The sequence below is a fragment of the Acinonyx jubatus genome, chromosome B2 (genome assembly GCF_027475565.1).
Source record: "Acinonyx jubatus isolate Ajub_Pintada_27869175 chromosome B2, VMU_Ajub_asm_v1.0, whole genome shotgun sequence".
In the NCBI taxonomy this organism is placed as follows: domain Eukaryota; kingdom Metazoa; phylum Chordata; class Mammalia; order Carnivora; family Felidae; genus Acinonyx; species Acinonyx jubatus.
Window position 1 is genome coordinate 114241111 of NC_069385.1, and position 19722 is coordinate 114260832.

A 19722-nucleotide genomic window follows, 5' to 3' on the forward strand; every position below is an offset into this window, starting at 1 on the left:
ACTAGGGCCCAGGATGCCCAGAGATGACTGAGGTTCCCTCTTGCACACATGGGGACTGTGATCCTTCCTACCTAAACGTATCATTGTTTCGAGCAACTACCCAAGGAGGAGGAATCATTTCACAGCCTTCCCCCAGCTCTGGGCCCTGTCAAGCACCACAATGTGACCCAGTTAACTTGGGGGGGAAAGGGCCAGGCTCAGCCATGCCCCAGTTCCCTAGCTGGCAGGGCCAGAACACATGAGCAGAACCACCTCTGACCTCCCCTTTCAGTTCATGGACGATCTCCACAGACAGCAGAGTATCCCGGGGTAGCTCTGTCTTCAGGTCTAGCTTGACCCAGCGGTCTGACTGGCGGCCGTCCCACGTGTAGATCTGGGACTTCTATAGGCAGAGAGAAAGGGCCTCATGAGGCAGGCATGGAGATTGAGGGGTGAGTGCTCAAAAGAGCTTTCAGTTGGCGGTTATAAGCTGATGGGGCTGGGAAATGTCAGAAGAAAATGTCTAGGAGAGATTAGTATTATACTTCAACGACAGGGATCTGGCTCAGTCCTGGTGGTAGGGAACAGGCCCAGGGCACCATTCAAAAGGCCTAAGTCCAGGGGTATCTGGGTGGCTCAGTTGGTTAAGTGTCCAACTTTGGCTCAGTCATGGTCTCTTGGTTCAAGGGTTCGAGCCCTGTGTCGGGCTCTGTGCTGACAGCTCAGAGCCTGCTTCAGATTCTGTGTCTCCTTCTCTCTCTGCCCCTCCCCTGCTCATGCTCTGCCTCTCCCTCAAAAATAAACAAACATTAAAAAAAAAAAAAAAAAAAAGGCCCAAGTCCATGATTAGTGACCCTCAAAAAAGATCAAGCTTATGGAGCACCTGGGCCTGGGTGGCTTCAGTTGGCTGAGCACTTTTTTTTTTTTTTTTAAGTTTATTTATTTGTTTTGGGAAAGAGAGAGGCAGAGAGAGCGAATCCCAAGCAGGCTCCACGCTGTCAGCACAGAGCCCGATGGGGGTGGTGTTACAAAGAAATGGCTGCATGGATTCAAGCCACAGGAGCCTGCTGACAATCCTGTTGGCCTAGGAAGCTTAATATCACAAGAAAAGAAGCAGTGTTCCCTTTACAATGCACAGAGATGAATACGCAAATGTGAATGAATGAAAAACTGAATGGATGAATGACACTTGGCTAACTCACAGAAACGAAGTGAAGCTTTAAGAAATACCTTCCCTGGGGTCAAAGCCCCAGCTCCCTAGTGCCAAGAGAAGAACATGCACCAAGGGTGGCAGGCAGCTGTCCAGACTCCCACAGACACAGAGCAAGGTTCCACCACCCCGACAGTAGAGAGGAAGCCAGCAGCAGACTTACCCCCAGACCGATGAGGAACTTCTGCTCGCTGCCAGACACCATGCAGCGGTAGTCAAGCACTGGGCGGATCTTCTCCAGGGTTTTGGAGGTGAGCAGCGTGGGCTTATAGCTGAAGATGTCAATCTCAGTGCCCTGCAGCCCCGGGTCAGAGAAAACATGGCTGGGTTGGGGGAAGGGACAGGCGCTCAGTATGGGTGCCTGTATGAGGGATGGGGGCAGGCTGGGAGAGGCGAAGGACAGGAAGCACTTGCTCTCTGAAACATGGCCCCCTGCTCTCCCTAACCATGCACTAACTGGGATCTAATTCCATCTGCTTGGAGTGTTCCTTTAGGACCTATTAGAAGAGGCTGGGAAGGGAAAGAACACCAACTCCCTGAGTACAGATCAATTTACCAGAGCTATAAGGAAATGCCGCCAGAATATATAAGCCACCCCTTCAATAAAACTGAAGGCGAGGACTCATCAGTAGTTGGTCTGAGAGCAGTTAAGTGACTGCTCCACCCCATTCAGAAATATGTACACATGCTACTCTTCTGAGGTCATCTGGAACCTCATTCTCCAGTCCGTGACCCCACAAAACCAGCACAATGGCCCCATAATCTGGGCTAGATTTAAATGAAGCCCAGCCCCTCAGAATCCAGGAGGTGCCTACACAAGCCCTCCGGAGGCCAGGCATCTGGAGGGAGGATGGCACGGGTCTGATACCTTCCACATCTAAAGTTAGGCCTCTCTGACTTTTTATTTTCAACAGATACCAAACTCACCTGGATTAGCTCAAAGAACTTAGATTTGGGGTCTGAGGAAGAAGGAGCAACTCGAGCCTGGTCTGGGATCTGAAAGGAGCCGGCAAAGAGCTTTGATTTGCAAATGTACTTTCAACGAAAGCTGTGTGTATGCACATGCAGGCGAGGGGATAGGTCCAGACAGGGGAAGAGGCAATGGCCCCCAACAAAGGGAGCTAGAAAGCAGGAGATGGGAGTGGGTAATCCAGTCACTGCCTCACTTCAAGCCCTGTGGTTGCACACCACAAAGGCCCCCTCCCTCTGTCTGGGACTCACTGTGGGCAGAGAGTTGCTGTATAGGGCCCTGGCAACAAAATGAGGCCTGGTCACCCACCACCCTTGTCCTTTTTGACCCAACTGCAGGACCACAATGTCAGTGAAAGGGCCAAAAAGGTAACTTCTGACAATGCTAAGATGTCTAACTCTGGAACCCTGTGAGGGTAGGGAGACGTTTACATGTAAGGAGAAACCCTAAGTAGACAGGGTTGGTCAATCCATTCTTCTCTACAGCTTCCCTGCTCTGGAGTAATAATGGGCTAGGGAGATGCTCACCCCCCAAAGTCGAAGGCACTCTTTCCGGATCTCTGCCTGCCGAGGCTCACTCAGGGTTCTGGGAAAATAAAACCAACAAGTGATTAAAACCTCCAAGAGGTACAAGGAGTGTGCATCCCATGCACCCCTCAGAACTCCCAAGAGAGGAAGCCCAGATGAATAAACGTGTGTGCACACAGAGGCCATGCTGCCATTAGCCCAGGATGCTTACAACACTCACATGGCTCTGCCCCTTAAAGAAGGGGGATCAGATGTAGACAAAATGGATAAGCTCCCCTTCTCACCACAAAGGGAAGGAAGACTACCCTCCCGATCACCCTGAATGCCAGAGTTCCCCACACACTCTCCTCTCTGAGCATGTTCTGGCTTTTCCTCTGCTGATACACATTAAGTCCATCCCAATGGATGCCACTATGCTCCAGAAAGCTTTATCAGCTTATGCTGACCCCCTACCAGAAGAATGGTTTTCTTAAACCAGTCCTATCTCCCCTCTCTTGATCACTCTTTATTCTGTGTCCCCTCAACATTATGCATTCTACTCATACTATGCCACTCTACACCCTCTGATGCACCCTCTACATTCCTCCTGTATCCTTTTCCTGGGGTACTCTTATCTGCCTAAACACAAAGTCTTTGAGGGCAAGGTTCATGCCATCTACTTCTCTGGTATGCTTCACAGACCACAGCAGAGTAAAAGATTAAAAAAAAAAAAATGGACGTTTTTAAATGTTTGTTGAAATGAAATAAAGAGCTCAGAGGAAGGAGCAAAATGAAAAGATCTTTCCTTGAAATAAAAGAATTCTGGGGAGTGGGCAACACTCACGTGTCTTGAACAAAGGCATGGATTTTGGCCAGAGCTTTGATCTGCAGACTACAGTGGCTAGAGAGAGGGGGGGGAAAAAAAAGATTTAATTTCAGAAGGATTACCAAAAAAGGCAAAAGATATCAAAAAAGAGAAGCTCAGCCAGAGCAGTGGCCATCTACATCTGGGGGAGAGGGGCTGAAGAACTGAAAGAGAACCCCCTTGACTATACCCCAAGATACAGTTACATGGGGCCTGCTAAAGGCTTACAATAAAGCAGAACTGAGTCAAACCCGCTAGACACCCAGCTCCCAAGTCCTGCTAAAAGGAAAGTTCTGATCCCATCCTTAAAAACTTGAAAGCAGTAGTGAATTAATTCTAAATAAAGCAACGACAAAGCCCAGACCCAGTTCAGCTGCAGACTGAACTGACTCAACCCACCTACACTAGCAGCTGCCCTTGCTACTTTAATCCCCACTATCCTTTTATACAATGTCTGGCATTAAATTAAAGAGTGTGTGACATGTGATAAAGCAAGAAAATGTGACCAGCTAACAAGAGGGGAAACAATCCAATAGCAGAAGATCCAGAAATGGTCCAGATGTTCATATTATCAGACATGGCCCTTAAAATAACTGAAAAACATATTAAAGGATCTAGTAGAAAAGATGTACAACATTCATGGAAAGATAGAGAATTTCAGCAGAGGTACAGAAACCATATTTCTAAAAAACCAAGATTCTAGGATTGAAAACTATGATATTAGAGATGAAGAATGATTTTGATGGGCTTATCACCAGACTGAAAACAGCAGAGGAAAGAATCAGTGAACTTGGGGATAATGAGGTCAACAGAAACTCAAACCAAAACATAAAGAGAGAAAAAAGTGAAAAAAAAAAATACCAGTATTAGAACTCTACAGGACAATAGCAAACAGTTAAACATAAATAAGTAGAGTCTCAGAAGCAGAAAAAAGAATAAGACAAAAATACTAACAAGATAATAGCCAAGAATTTTCCCAAACTGGTAAATGAAATCAATCCACAGATCCAAGGTCAGAGAACCCCAGGCAGAATCAGTACAAAGAAAACCATATATAAACACACTGTGGTCAACATGTTGAAAACAAAGATAAAGGGAAAATCTTAAAAGCACTCAGAGGAAAAAGGACACATGATATGCATGAAAACAGTAACAGTAATGACTGACTTCTCTCATCAGAAACAACGAAGGCAGAAAACAATGGAACATTATCTTTAAAGTGCTGAAAGAGAAACATGACCAACCTCAAATTCTATATCCAATAAAAGTATCCTTCAAAGAGGAGAGGGAAATAAATACATTTTCAAAAGACAAATTACTCCAGCATACTTGCACAATAAAAATAGGCTAAAAGAAATTCTTTAGGCCAAAGGGAAAGGATTCCAAACAGAAACCCAGTTCTGCAAGAACTAGAAATGAAGAACACCAAAATGTGTAAATAGGTCAGTAGATACAAAGGACCTTTTTAAAAAATGTAAATGTACATATGCAGGCATACCTCGTTTTATTGCACTTCACATTACTGCACCTGACAGATAATGCATTTTTTACAAATTGCAGGTGGCAACCCTGTGTTGAGCAAGTCTATTGGTGCCATTTTCCCAACAGCATTTGCTCGCTGCATGTCTCTGTGTCATATTTTGGTAATTCTCATAATATTTCAAACTTTTACATTATTGTTATATTTGTTATGGTAATCTGTGATCAGTGAACTTTGGAGCCTGAAGATGTGGCTAAATTGCTATAAAACTTTATCAGATGAGGAGGTGCTTCTTATGAATGAGCAAAGAAAGTAGTTTCTTGAGATGGAATCTACTCGTGGTGAAGATGCTGTGCAGACTGTTGAAATGACAACAAAGGATTGAGAGTATTACATAAACTTAGCTGATAAAGCAGTGTCAGGGTTTGAGAGGATGGACTCCAATTTTGAAAGAAGTTCTGTCAGTAAGATGTTATCAAACATCACATGCTACAGAGAACCCATTCATAAAAGGAAGAGTCAATCAATGTGGCAAATGTCATTGTCTTATTTTAAGAAACTGCCACAACCATCCCAACTTTCAATAATCACCATCCTGATCAGTCAGCAGCCATCAGCACTGAGGCAAAACCCTGCACCAGCAAAAAGATTATGACTCACTAAAAGCCCCGACAATGGTTAACATTTTTTTTTTAGCAATAAAGCATTTTTTAAATTAAGATTTGTACATTGTTTTTTGTACACAGTGTTACTGCACACTTAGTAAACTATAGTATAAACACAACTTTATATGCACTAAGAAACAAAAATTAATTTGACTTGCCATATTGCAATATTCACCTTACTGCAGTGATCTAGAACCAAACCTGCAGTGTCTCTGAGGTATGCCTGTACAGGCAGATATACTTTAAATCTCTTTAAAAGATGATATAGACTTTATGGTTTAAAATAAAAATAATAGCAAGCTAAAGTAGGGTTTATATAAAACAAGAACACAAAGGCAGAACTGTAAATGCATATATACTGTGGTAATAAGGTTCTTACATTGTTCATAAAGCAGGATACTCTTTGAAAGTAAACCATGATAAATTAAAGATGAATACTGTTATCTTTAAAAGAGCTAAAATAACTCTCAACAATAGCCAAATTCTGGAAAAAGCCTAAATGTCCATCAACTGATGAATGGATAAAGAAATTGTGGTTTATATACACAATGGAGTACTATGTGGCAATGAGAAAGAATGAAATATGGCCCTTTGTGGCAACGTGGATGGAACTGGAGAGTGTTATGCTAAGTGAAATAAGCCATACAGAGAAAGACAGATACCATATGTTTTCACTCTTATGTGGATCCTGAGAAGCTTAACAGAAACCCATGGGGGAGGGGAAGAGAAAAAAAAAAAAAAGAGGTTAGAGTGGGAGAGAGCCAAAGCATAAGAGACTGTTAAACACTCAGAACAAACTGAGGGTTGATGGGGTATTGGAGGGAGGGGAGGGTGGGTGATGGGCACTGAAGAGGGCATCTTTTGGGATGAGCACTGGGTGTTGTATGGAAACCAATTTGACAATAAATTTCATATATTAAATAAATAAATAAATAAATAATAAATAAATAAATAAATAAATAAATAAAAGAGCTAAAATATAAAACAAAAAGACATAAAAAAGAAAAAATCCAAGGAGATATAAATGAATATTAAAAAATACCAACCAGCCCCCCCAAAAAAGGAAGGAACTGAGAAACAAAAAGAAAACAGGATAAAGAGATACTAAACAACCAAGATAAGAGGATTTAAAAAAAAATTTTTTTTAATGTTTATTTTTGAGAGAGACAGAGTACAAGCAGGGGAAGGGCAGAGAGAGAGAGGGAGACACGGAATCCAAAGCAGGCTCCAGGCTCTGAGCTGTCAGCACAGAGCCTGACACGGGACTCAAACCCACGAACTGTGAGATCATGACCTGAGCCGAAGTCGGACACTAAATCAACTGAGCCAGCGAGGTGCTCCAAGATAGAGGATTTAAACCCAAACATATCAATAATTACATTCCATGTAACTATACTAAACACTCTAATTATAAGGCAGAGACTGTCACACTGCATAAGAAAGTAAGACCCAAGCATATGTTATTTATAAAGACAAACACAGGTTGAAAATAAAAGGACTTAAAAAGATAAACCAAGCAGGGGTATCTGTGGCTCAGTCAGTTAAGCATCTGACTTTAGCTCAGGTCACGATCTCATGGTTCCTGAGTTCGAGTCCCACATGGGGTGAGCTAGAGACCTGCTTCGGGTGAGCTCCAGCCACACTTTGGATGAGCTCGAGCCCCACTTAGGCCTCTGTGCTAACAGTGCAGAGCCTATATAGGATTCTCTTTCTCTTCTCTTTCTCCCTCTCTCTCTGCCCCTCGCTCACTCACACTCTCTCAAAAATAAATAAATGAATTGAAGAAAAAAAGACAAATCAATACTAAGCAAAAGAAAGTTGATGTGACTATATTAATACCAGATGAGGTAGACTTCAAGACAAAGAGTATTACTAGAGATAAAGAAGGATATTTCAGAATGACAAAGGTCAATTCATTAAGAATAACAGAATACAGATTTAGAGACTAATAACCCTTATGAACACAGACTCAATAAAAGATTAGCAAATCAAATACAGAATATATAAGAATGATATTCATAACCAAAGCATATTAAAAAATGCAAGACTGGTTTGCCATCTGAAAATCATTCAATGTAATTCACTGTATTAATGGAATAAAGAATAATACCATAATAATTTCTATAGATACAAAAAGGATCTGACAGAACTAAACATCCATTCAAAATAAAAACGCTCAACAATCTCAAAATAGAAGAAAACTCAATCTGATAAAGGACGTCTACAAAAACCTATTGCCAACACCACATTTAATGAAAGATTAAACACTTTATGCTTAAAATTAAGAGTAAGGCAAGGCTGTCTGCTTTTATCACTTCAATTCAACATCAAATTGAAGGAATTAGTCATTTCAATAAGGCAAGAAAAAAACCAGAACTACCATATGATCCAGCAATTACACTTCTGGGTATTTATCCAAAAGAACTGAAATCAGGATCTTGCAAAAATATTAGCACCCCCATGTTCACTGAAGCACTATTCACAGTAACCAAGATGTAGAAACAACCTAAATGTCCACTGACAGATGAACAGATAAAGAAAATGTGGTAATATATATACAATGGAATATCTTTTTAAATTTTTTTAAGTAAACTGCATACCACATGTAGGACTTGAACTCACAACCCCAAGATCAAGAGCCACACGCTCTACCCACCGAGTCAGCCAGGCACCCCTTTACATACAATAGAGTATTTAGACAAGACAGAAAGACAGAAAGACAGACAGAAAGACAGACAGAAAGACAGACAGAAAGACAGACAGAAAGACAGAACAGAAAGAAAGAAAGAAAGAAAGAAAGAAAGAAAGAAAGAAAGAAAAGAAAGAAAGAAAGTTAGTTAGTTCTAGGCATCCAAACTGGAAAAAAAAAAAAAAGTAAAATTATCTCAGTTCACAGACAGCATAATCTTTCATGCAAAAAAACCCTAAAGATTCCACCAAAAACTATTACAACTAATAATCAAATCTGGCCAATTTGCAGGATACAAAATCAACACACAAAAACCAGTCATTTCTACACAATAATGAATAATCTGAAAGGATGAAGAAAATAACTCCATTTACAATAGCATCAGAAAGAATAAAATACTCCGAAGTAAAGAAGTGTAAGACTTGTACACTAAAAGCTACAAATCACTGCTGACAAAAATGGAAAAAGACATAAATGGAAAGACGTCCTGTGATCATGGATTGGAAGACTCAATACTGTTAACAAGACAATATTATCTAAAGCAATCTACAGATTCAATGTAATCCCTTTCAAAATCCCAAAGGCAATTTTTGCGAAAATGGAAAAACCCATCCTAAAATTCATATGGAATCTCAAGGGGCCCCATAGCCAGAACAATCTTGAAAGAGAAAAACAAACTGAAAGTCTCATATTTCCTAGTTTCAAAACTTACTACAAAGCTAGAATAATCACAACTGTGGTTCTGGCATAAAGATAGGCATACAGAACCAAAGGTACAGAATAGACAGCCCAGAAGTAAACCTCTGCATATATGATTAAATGATTTTCAACAAGGGTACCAAAACCATTTCATGAGGAAAGAATAGTCTTTTCAACAAATGGCGCTGGGAAAACTGGTTGTCTACATGCAAATGTATGAAGTTGGACCCTTACTTTATAACATCTACAAAAATTAACTCAAAATGGGTCAAAGACCTAAAGATAAGAGCTAAAAGTATAAAACACTTCGAAAAAAGCACAGTGAAAAGTTTCATGATGCTGAATTCAGCAATGATTTCCTGAATATTACACCAAAAGCATAAACAATCAAAGAAAAAAAAGAAATTGAACCACATCAAATTAAAATCTGTGCATTGAAGGACACAATCAATGCAGGAAAAAAAACACATAATGAGAGAAAATATTTTCAAATCATATATCTGATGAGGGATTAATATCCAGAATATTAATAAAGAATCCTACCATTTGACAATGAAAAACACCAATTTAAAAATAGGCAAAGGACTAGAATAGGCATTTCTCCAAAGATACACAAACAGCCCGATACGAAAATATACTCAATATCAAAAGTCAAAACTACAATGAGACACCACCTCACACCCATTAGGAGGGCTATTATCCAAAAAAACAAAAACAGAAACAAAAACAGAGAGACAACAACGGGTGTTGGTGAGAATGTGGAGAAACTGGAACCCTTGAGCATGACTGTTGGTAATGTGAAGTAGGTGAAGTAGGTCAAGTGTTGTAAAAAAATAGTATGGCAGTTGTAGCTGCACCATTTTAAGCACAATTACCATAGGATCCAACAACTCCACTTCTAAGTGTATACACGAAAGAACTGAAAGCAGGGGCTCAGTTACTTGCACACCAATATTCAAAGCAGTATTATTCACAGGAGCTAAAATGTGGGGACAATCCAAATATCCAACAACAGATGAATGGGTAAACAAAATGTGGTGTGTGTGTGTGTATATATATGTGTGTGTGTATATATATATGTATATATGTATATATATATGGAATATTATTTAGCCCTACAAGGAATGGAATTCTGACACACGCTACAACATGATATAAACCTTAAAAACATTATGCAAAGTGAAATAAGCCAGACACAAAAGAACAAATATCGTTATGATTTCACTTATATGAGGTACCTAGAACAGGCAAATTCATCGAGCTTCAAGGTGGGAGAAATGGGGAGTTATTGTTTAATGGGTACAGAATTTCTGTTTTGGATGATTAAAACATTCTGGAAATATACAGTGATGATGGTTGCACAACAATGTGAATGTATTTAATGCCAGTGAATTATACATTTTTTTTTTTAACATTTATTCATTTTTGAGAGACACAGAGACAGGGAGTGAGCATGGGAGGGGCAGAGAGAGGGAGACAAAATCTGAAATAGGCTCCAGGCTCCGAGCTGTCAGCACAGAGCCCGACGTGGGGCTCAAACCCACAAACTGTGAGATCATGACCTGAGCTGAAGTCAGACACTTAACCGACTGAGCCACCCAGGTGCCCCAGAATTACACATTTTAAAAATAGAGGCACCTGGGTGGCTCAGTTGGTTAAACCTCCAACTTCAGCTCACGTCATAATCTCACGGTTTGTGGGTTCAAGCCCCACCCCACGGTCGGCTCTGTGCTGACAGCTCGGGGCCTAGAGCCTGCTTCGGATTCTGTGTGTGTGTGTGTGTGTGTGTGTGTGTGTGTGTGTGTGTGTGTGTGTGTGTGTGTCTCTCTCTCTGCCCTCCCCTGTTTGCACTCTCTCTCAAAAATAAACAAATAAAAAGGGTCAAAGTAAGGGGCACCTGGGTGAGTTTGAGCCCTGCAACGGGCTTTGTGCTGTCAGCAGGCTCTGTACAGAGCCTGCTTGGGATTCTCTCTCCCTCTCTCTCTCTCTCTCTCTCTCTCTCTCTCTCTCTGGCACTCCCCTACTTATATTCTCTCTCAAAATAAATAAACTTAAAAAAACTTTTTTTAACTTCTGTTTATCAAAATATACCATTAAGAAAATGAATAGGCATGTCACACATTAGGACAAAATATTCACAACACACATACTTGAAATCAGACATGTATTCAAAATATAGAAAATAGAAAATATATTACAATTTAATAAAAAGAGGGGCACCTGGGTGACTCAGTCAGTTGAGCGTCTGACTCTTGATTTTGCTCAGGTCATGATCCTAGGGCTATGGGATTGAGTCCCATGTCAGCCTCCATGCTGAGCATGGAGCCTGCTTGGGATTCTCTCTCTTTCCCCAGCTTGTGCTCTCACAAAGAAAAAAAAAAAAAAACAAACACCAACTTTTTTTAAAAAGTTTATTTATTTACTTTGAGAAAGTGAGGAAAGGGATAAGAAAGAGGGAGAGAGAGAATCCCAAGCAGGCTCCGCACTGAGAGTGTGGCTTGATCCCACAAACCGTGAGATCATGAGTCACATGTTCAACAGCCAATAAACACATGAAAAGAGGCTCAACGTCATTAGTCACCACAGAAATACAAATCCAAACCACAATGAGATATCACTTCACAGAACTATTATCAAGAATAAAAAATAAAACAAGTTAAAAAAAAAAAAAAAACTGAAAACCAACCCCCCTCCCCAAAAAAAGACAAGAAATTACAAGCGCTAGAGAGGATGTGGAGTAGAGAACCCTTGTGCAGTGATGGTAGGAATGTTAATTGGTACAGCCACTATGGAACACAGTATAGCATTTTCTCAGAAAATTAAAGATATAAAACTACCACAGTCCAGCAATTCTTCCAGGTATTTATCAAAAGAAAACAAAAACACTAATTTGAAAAGACATATGTCCCCCTAGATTCATCACACCATTATTTATAATAGCCAAAATGTGGAAGCAATCTGAATGTTCAACAGATGAATGGACAAATAAAATGTATATATACAATGGAATATTACTTGGCCACAAAAAAGAATGAAATCTTATTATTTCCAACAATACGGATGGATCTAGAGGATATTATGCTATGTGAAATAAGTCAAAATGAGAAAGAAAAAGACAAAAACACTTATATGTAGAATCTAAAACACAAAACAAATTAACAAATAAAACAAAACAGAAACAGACTTACAGAGAACCAACTGATGGTTGCCAGGAGGGAAAGAGTGGAGGGGGAATGGACAAAATAGGTGAAGGAGATTAAGTGGTGCAAGTGGTACAATCTTCCAGTTAAATAAATGAGAGACGGGAATGTAGTTAACAATAGCGTAACAACTTTATATGGTAACAGATGGTAACTAGACTTATTGTAGTTACCATTTCATATATGTATATAAATGCTGAATCACTATGTTGTACACCTGAAACTAACACAGGTATTTAATTAACTATACACACACACACACACACACACACACACACACACAAACAAAAATAGAACCCCCCACCAGAATAGCTAAAATGAAAAAGACTAACAATACCAAATGTTGGCAAAGATGTAGAACAATCAGAATTCTCACACTCTGCTACAGAGAGTATAAACTCATATAAGCACTTGAGAAAACTGTATGGCATTATTAAAAAGTACTCATCTAACCTATGACCTACAATTTCCACTCTTGGGTATTTATCTAAGAAAGGTGAAAACATTTGTCCACCAAAATCGCTGTACAAGAATGTTTTAGCAGCTTTATTCAGAATACCCCCAAACTGGAAATAAAGTGTCCATTAACAGAAGAATAAATTTGGTATGCCCATACAATGGAATACTATTCAGCAATAAAGAGGAACAAACTAACACCACATGAGAGAATCTCAAAAACGTTATGGTAAGGAAAAAAGACAAAACAAAAAACAGACACATGAGTGTGTATGTATATATGATTCCACTTACACTAAGTTCTAGAACGGGCAAAATCAGCCTAAGATAAAAATCAGAAGAGTGGTTACTTCCAGGTTGACTAGGTAGGGGCACAAAGAAATTTCCTGAGGTTAATTTTTTTTTTTTTAATCTTAATGGGAACGTAGGCTATATGAAGATATGCATTTGTCAAAAGTACACATAAGATCTGCATTTCATTATGGAATTATCCATCAATCTTTAAAAAAAAAAAAAGCAAACTGACTCATTGTAGGACTGCTTAAACACTGCACTATTGGGAGCACTGCAGAGTCCAGTTCCGCCATGCGTCCACACACATTCATAGCAGATGGGAGCACGGTTCAGCAAACAGAAATGTTACAAAGCCCTGGCGTTGCTGACTCTAGACCAGTTCCCGGACCTGTTTCCTCATGTATAACATGCCGAAGCTTAGTATCTTCTCCACCGTGGTGCCCAGCATTACCATCAAGATGAAGGCGCTGATGTGGCAGTACTGTGCAAAGTTAAAACACTGCAGGATGGTGGGCAAATGGGTAAAGACTTTCTATCCTTCTGTGATTCTCCAGGGCCACCTATACCTTCAAACTTCCATGGGAGACAGGATTATACCCTTAGAAATGACACCAACACCTGTTTGGCCCTGTGAGAAAGCACTTCTACTGATTCACTGTTACTATACAACTCTCCAACTTACCTCAAAAAATTTTTCTCCAAGTTTTCCCTTAGAAAACTGAGTCAACTGTCAACTTTAAATTATTACCAATAACAAGAAGGGGGCAGAAATCAAAAAAAGGCTTAAAACAAACAAACAACAACAACAAAAAAAACCCCAGCATTCAGATCATGCATCTAAAGAATTCATGAACTGGCAAAAAAGGTTTATTACCAGAAATTTCCAAAGCATGTTGCATATTTGCTTTCTAGCCATCTCCTGTTTCCAAACAGGGAGTTTCACAAGGCAACAACCATGATGGCTTTTCACAAACAGAAGCAAATAGAGTTACTCCTGCCTCCAGGGACCGGGCACGGTTGCACTCTATCAGGTTCCACTATCATATTCAGGCTCCCATGGGCAGGGCAACACCAACCAGGTTCCCACTGGCCACCCTAGGGACAGGGCATGGGAGTAGGACAAGGGTCCCCAAGGTCCCCCGCATCCCAGAGAGTCCTGGAACAAGCACACCAATCCTAGTTACCAATGTTTGGGAATCGACAAAGTGATACTAAGAGCCATTCAGTCCTTCAATCTCTGGTCTTCCTTGATAACTACAGTGGTATCAGCAAAAAACACTGGGTTTGCTTACCTCTCATTGGACCGTATCATGTAGTCAGTAAATTCATGGTCTCCCTTGATTACCTCCAAGGGGACCACAAGGTTGACATCAGAATCAGTGTTCCGCAGCTGGTTGAGTTTAATATTGACTGAGAAGAGGTAATCGCGCACGTCATCTATGCCCACCTTCAGGCCCTTGCACACCACATACCTGGCAGAAGATACCCTGTCACTCCACTGAGCAAGGGCTTCTCCCCCACATTCCTCCTCTCCAAACTCCTTGCTGAGTCATAAAGCTAAAGAATCTTAAGTCTGTGCACAAAGAACAGTACCAATTCTGTGCTGCAAAAGTTCAATTCAATTCCTTCCTTTTTATGTTGGGCTATATTTCTACTCTCTGTGGCAGTGGTTCCCAACTGCCCGGTGTCAGGCTGGCTGTATCACTGTCACTAGGGAGTCTGTTAAATTACAGACCTTGTCAATCAGACTCCCCAGGAACAGGGCCCAGAAATCTGTGTTTTTAACAAGCCACCTAGCAATTCAGACTGGCCACATCTTCTCTCACATCATGCATGAGCACTGTGTCCCAACTAGGATGCCAATAGTGCCTCTGGTTGGTGGCCCTCCTGCCCTGGCCCAGCCCATAGGTGCCCTTTTCACTTTCTCTTTCCCGGACCAAGCCAAGGATCCCCGACCTAAGTGTGAGGAATAAGGCTTGTGGAGAAGGAGGCAGAAGTTGCACTGACACACCACAGAACCAGTAAGATCCAAATCTTGACTCTTCTTGGCTCTAATCACTTCCTTAAAATCAGGGTTTTAATGTAGCTTGAGTAGTTATGCCAGAGAGCTGCACTTTTCTGTTCTAACATTTAGTCAACTAGTCTGATTAGAACGGAGAGGAAGGCTTTACCTCTCGGAGTTGGCAGGACGGCTGGTAATCGGCTTAAAGAGACACACTCGTTCAAAGCAGCAGTACAGCAGGTAGATGAGCCCCACGCTGAACGGTGTGAACAGGTCAAAGGTTTTACAGATGAAGTGGCCTCCTAGATTAGAGTGAAGACACCAACAGCCGTCAGTGGGCTCTTACCCAGTGGTAAGGTAGTCTGAAGGAGTAAATGTGACAAAGCCAGGGACCCAGCGCTCGGGTCCATTAAAAGAGGCAATTTAAGGGGTAGTCTCAGTTTTAGAGGGGACTCTGGGGGATTCTGTTGCACTAACTTCCCTAAATTCCTCATTTAGCCAACTGACACCTGATTTAAGCAGGTTTTTTTTTTTTCTTACTCCGAAACCCCATACGTGCTCGTGTCCAAACAGGGCCTCTAGCGGACCCCAGGCTGGGGAGACACCTGAGGAAGCGTTACCTGTTCGGACAACAGACAGCGCCATGAGGAACTGACAGAGCAGCAGCTGCTTGCTGAGGATCTCTTGCAGGTTCTCCTGTCCCTCCACTGAGAAACCCTGAAATGAGAATATAAGAATCGGAAGTAGGAAAGAGTAGTGATGAGGACCTCGCTCATCCCTACTACATCTTCATTAAGATTTCCTGAAGCGTTTCCATTGATTTCCACCATCAGACTGATAAAAAATACAGCTCAGCGTTTAAATTATTTTGCACAGTCATATGGCTCCTCGCAGACGGAGCCAGTACCAGGACCCAGGCCTGACTCCTAGCACAGGGCCACTCTTCTGCTCCATCACTCCCAGGAGATACAACCAAGACTACTTTTCCAAGGAGATGGTCCAGAAAATTTTAAAACCCATTTGGGAACCCAGGGGAAGAGTAAGGCAGGGCAGAGGCAAAATACTGGCTGGTCACAGGCCAACTACAAGATAGGAAACAGAATGCCCTGGTCAGTCCAAGACCCTGAGAGTGGTGTGAATACTCTGCCTGGGCTTAGCCACTGTTCAGGCCCCAGGATGGTGATAGGTGAAAAGTTAACACAACTGACAGTCACAGTAATCTCGTTCTCTGCTAACCAAAACCCCCTTCCTGTCTCAAGACCTTGGAGCCTCTCCCTCTAGCTGGCAGGGTCTCTGGCCAGGGTGTTTGTTCAAAGAATGTGCCTTGCCACCCCTGGAGTGGTCTCCCTCTCTGTGAGATACCAGCAGGGAGCAGAGAGCCAAGCTCACACAGAAGTAAAGGAGGCTAGGAGTTGGAGGAGGGGGGAGAGGAGAGTTGTTTAATGACTAGAGTTTCAATTTCACAAAAAGGAAAAAAGCATGGAAATCTGTTTCACAAAAATTTGAACATACTCAACACTACTGAACTTAAAAATGGTTGCAATGGGGGGGGGGGGGGGCGGCGCCTGGGTGGCTCAGTCAGTTGAGAGTCCAACTCTTGATTTTGGCTCAGATCATGATCCCAGGGTCGTGGGATCAGGCCCTGCATTGTGTTCCACGCTGAACATGGAGCCTGCTTGGGATATTCCCTCTCTCTCTCTCTCTCTCTCTCCCCCCCGCCCTCTGCCCTGTTTGCACTCTCTCTCAAATAAAAAAATTAAAATTAAAAACAACTTAAAAAAATTTTTTAATGGCTGAGATGGTAAATTGTATGTGTGTTGTTGTTGTTGTTTTAACAATAACTTTCTTAAAATGTAAAGGACGCTGATGACTGTTAAGCTGGCACCAGCCAGGCCAGGTCTCCCTGCCTCAGTCCTACAAAGGTAATAGCTAAATGACTCAGAATCAGAAATTGTTTAACAATGTCCTCCAGATTTGTAGATGTTTCTCAAAATGCATGCCTGTTCACAGGGTCAATTAAATAAATAAATAAATATCCCAAGTCATCAGGCTCCAATGCCTAAACAGAAAGACAATCCTTGAGTTTGTGCTCTAGCTGCCACAATGCAACAACAGCCCCCCAAGCACTATCAGGCCCCCACATCTGCTCAGCTGGAGCAGCCCCTCCCTCTTCTCCCCCAAGCCTATCTGCTGTTCCCTGCCATGCACGGTGCTGTGGAAAGCCAAGGCATCTCAGAGCCTATGCTGACATCCTACACACTCCTTCACCTTTCCACATCGTTACTGCTTGAGAGGCCACCCAAGGAGCTCTAGAGGCTCTTCTCAATTCTAGCCATGTGACCCTGGAGCAACTGCCACATTCTGTCTTTCCTCTTAGTGAGTGGTGGCTTCCTCCAAAAAAGACTACCTGCAGCATCAGATTTCCAGGTGAGAAAGCTACAGTGGGCTCCCCTCTGTGCCTCAAGCAGCTGCCCGAAGAACAAGGTTCCTTGAATATTCACTTCAGCCCAATCACTGACAGGGCTTCCGGTGGATTCCCCTGAGCCACTGCCTTTGGTTATGTGGTCATCTTCAGCCCATCCAGAGGCTTAGGTATGGTCATGTAAGGACAGCCTCTACCAGGAGCCACACCCAGGTGACCAACGATGGAAATGTTCTTTCCAGTCAGTTTTGCGTAATCCATCTTAGTCATGGTTCTCCCCTACCATTTCTCACAGCCAACCGAGGCCCTTCAAAGAAGTGAGCTCAGAAGGTCCACTTGCTCTAAGCAAAGGTGTCCACAAAATCACAGCATTGACAAAGTTATCATTGAAAATATGCGCAGAAAGAATAAAAAAATGCATCATATATCCCTACTATCTGAATAGTGAACTACCATTTTCTAGGGCAGCCAAAAGGACCAAATAAAATAAAACAAAACAAAAGCAACTCTCAAGCTTCTAACATGATAAATCCCTAAAGCATCGCTCTATGGAGAACAGATCACCTACCCCATCAGCCATCAGAAAGTGGACACCCTTGCGATCTGTGTTATCCAGGACAAAATTCCGAAAAGCAGTGATGTTCTCTGGGCGGGTAATATCCCCATCTCCATCGATGCCACCCTCACCTGGCAGGACACAAGATTCACATTTAGCTCATCTGCCCTGTGGATCCCAGGAGCCGGGACACAAGCTCTCTGGGACTGTGAACACAGGTTCTCCTCAAGGACCCGGAGAAAAGGCCCTGTGAGGAGCAACTCAATGCAGAATCCATCCTGCAAGGCTGCCTTACAGTGATGGACCAAGAGGCAAAAACAGGGCCTGTTGTGATAAAGCAGAATTCAAAAAGAGTTGTCCAGCCAAGAGTCATCAATTGAAGTAGAGGGCCTTCCTCTTCAAGACTCAAGTTGTGTTTAAAGCACCTATATTTAGGAACCAACATCCACTTTTAAATAAGAACTGTTAAGAAAGAACTTGGGACTTTCTGCCAAATCACAACAATCAAGGAAGAGTGGAGGGGACTGCTGTGGGGCTGCTGAGCTGTCCGTTATCCAGTGAATTCCACACCCCGTGCACAGGCTGGAGATGGGCATGGAGTTTGTATTTGTTAATAACCCTGTCATTTCTCAGCTGGAGATCAGGCAGTTTCATTATCTCCTGTCACCACAAGAGAAGAAAAGGGGAATTAATATGGTTTTGATGAGAGTTTGCCTAGTGGAGTGTTTAACCTATATCCTACAGGCCTGGGGTAAAAAAGGGAAGGTCTAGAGGGAACGGAGATCTTCAGGACAAGGACTGGAAACCCCAGGCTGAGAGACCTAGGAAAGAAAGCATGCCAAGTGGATAATAACTGCATCTGACCTAAAGTCCCCACAGAGGACTCTCTCAAAGCCCGTCACCCTCCTCCATGTTCCTACCATAGTAGGGTTCGAAGAGCTCACTGGAGGCCGAGTAGAAGTCCTCCAGCTTGAAGTCATTTGGGCCCTTCAGAGTCATTCCAAAGCCCTTCGCATGCCACTTCTTCCTCCACAGCACATACTCAGAGAAACCGCCTGGGCCTGCGCAGACGTCAGCAAAGTACAGAAGCTCAGCTTCCCGGTCCTTTACCAGTGGTTTCTGCAAAGGTAAGTGGAGGACAGGGGAGGAAGGGAAAAAGTCTGGCTCAATGGGCAACAGGAAGGAGAATGCAGGGAGGTAAAACGAGCCTTTCAGCAAGCGGAGTGCAGAACTCCCGCCAGGGCCACGACACCCAGGATATGTATCCTCTGTGATCATCACCCCCTGGAGTTGCCCATCCGTGCTTCAAAATACCCCTAATGCCTTTCAACTACATGGCCTGGCTCAGACTCCTAATAAAAACATCTTAATGGGAATCTGAGTATTCGTTTTTATTTCTGAGTCCTTTCCTTACCATATCCTGACTCTAAGAGTCCCATTGAGCAGAATAGATGCTGTATCCCCCACTTACAGACAGGGAAAAAAGACACCAAGACACAAAGCAACCTGTTCATAGCCTGTGTGCAACAAAGCTCAATCAGAATCCAGTTGGCCTGACTGCTGGACTCCGGTCTTCCTATCCAACGTCTGAGAGGCTCAGGGTTCCTGGGTGGCTCAGTCGGTTGAGTGTCCGACTTCGGCTCAGGTCATGATCTCACAGTTTGTGAGTTCGAGCCCCGTGCTGGGTTCTGTGCTGACAGCTCAGAGCCTGAAGCCTGCTTCAGATTGT

The 19722-nt window shown here is 42.4% G+C and overlaps 1 protein-coding gene across 5 annotated transcripts in view; it reads right to left on the reverse strand.

Moving 5' to 3' along the window:
• CMTR1 (cap methyltransferase 1) overlaps positions 1 to 19722 on the reverse strand; it is a 49631-nt gene that overhangs the window by 6585 nt on the left and 23324 nt on the right. For 3 of the 5 annotated variants that reach the window (XM_053222864.1, XM_015069793.3, XM_027057843.2), the window contains 10 exons: positions 18914 to 19112; positions 18006 to 18124; positions 15636 to 15732; positions 15185 to 15317; positions 14306 to 14485; positions 3510 to 3566; positions 2687 to 2744; positions 2117 to 2185; positions 1353 to 1484; positions 260 to 382 (listed from right to left, as the gene is read on the reverse strand). In XM_053222864.1, coding sequence (XP_053078839.1) covers positions 260 to 382; positions 1353 to 1484; positions 2117 to 2185; positions 2687 to 2744; positions 3510 to 3566; positions 14306 to 14485; positions 15185 to 15317; positions 15636 to 15732; positions 18006 to 18124; positions 18914 to 19112 — 1167 coding nt within the window. The remainder of the gene's footprint in view (positions 1 to 259; positions 383 to 1352; positions 1485 to 2116; positions 2186 to 2686; positions 2745 to 3509; positions 3567 to 14305; positions 14486 to 15184; positions 15318 to 15635; positions 15733 to 18005; positions 18125 to 18913; positions 19113 to 19722) is intronic. The other 2 variants (XM_053222863.1, XM_053222862.1) reach the window with 2 other exon arrangements.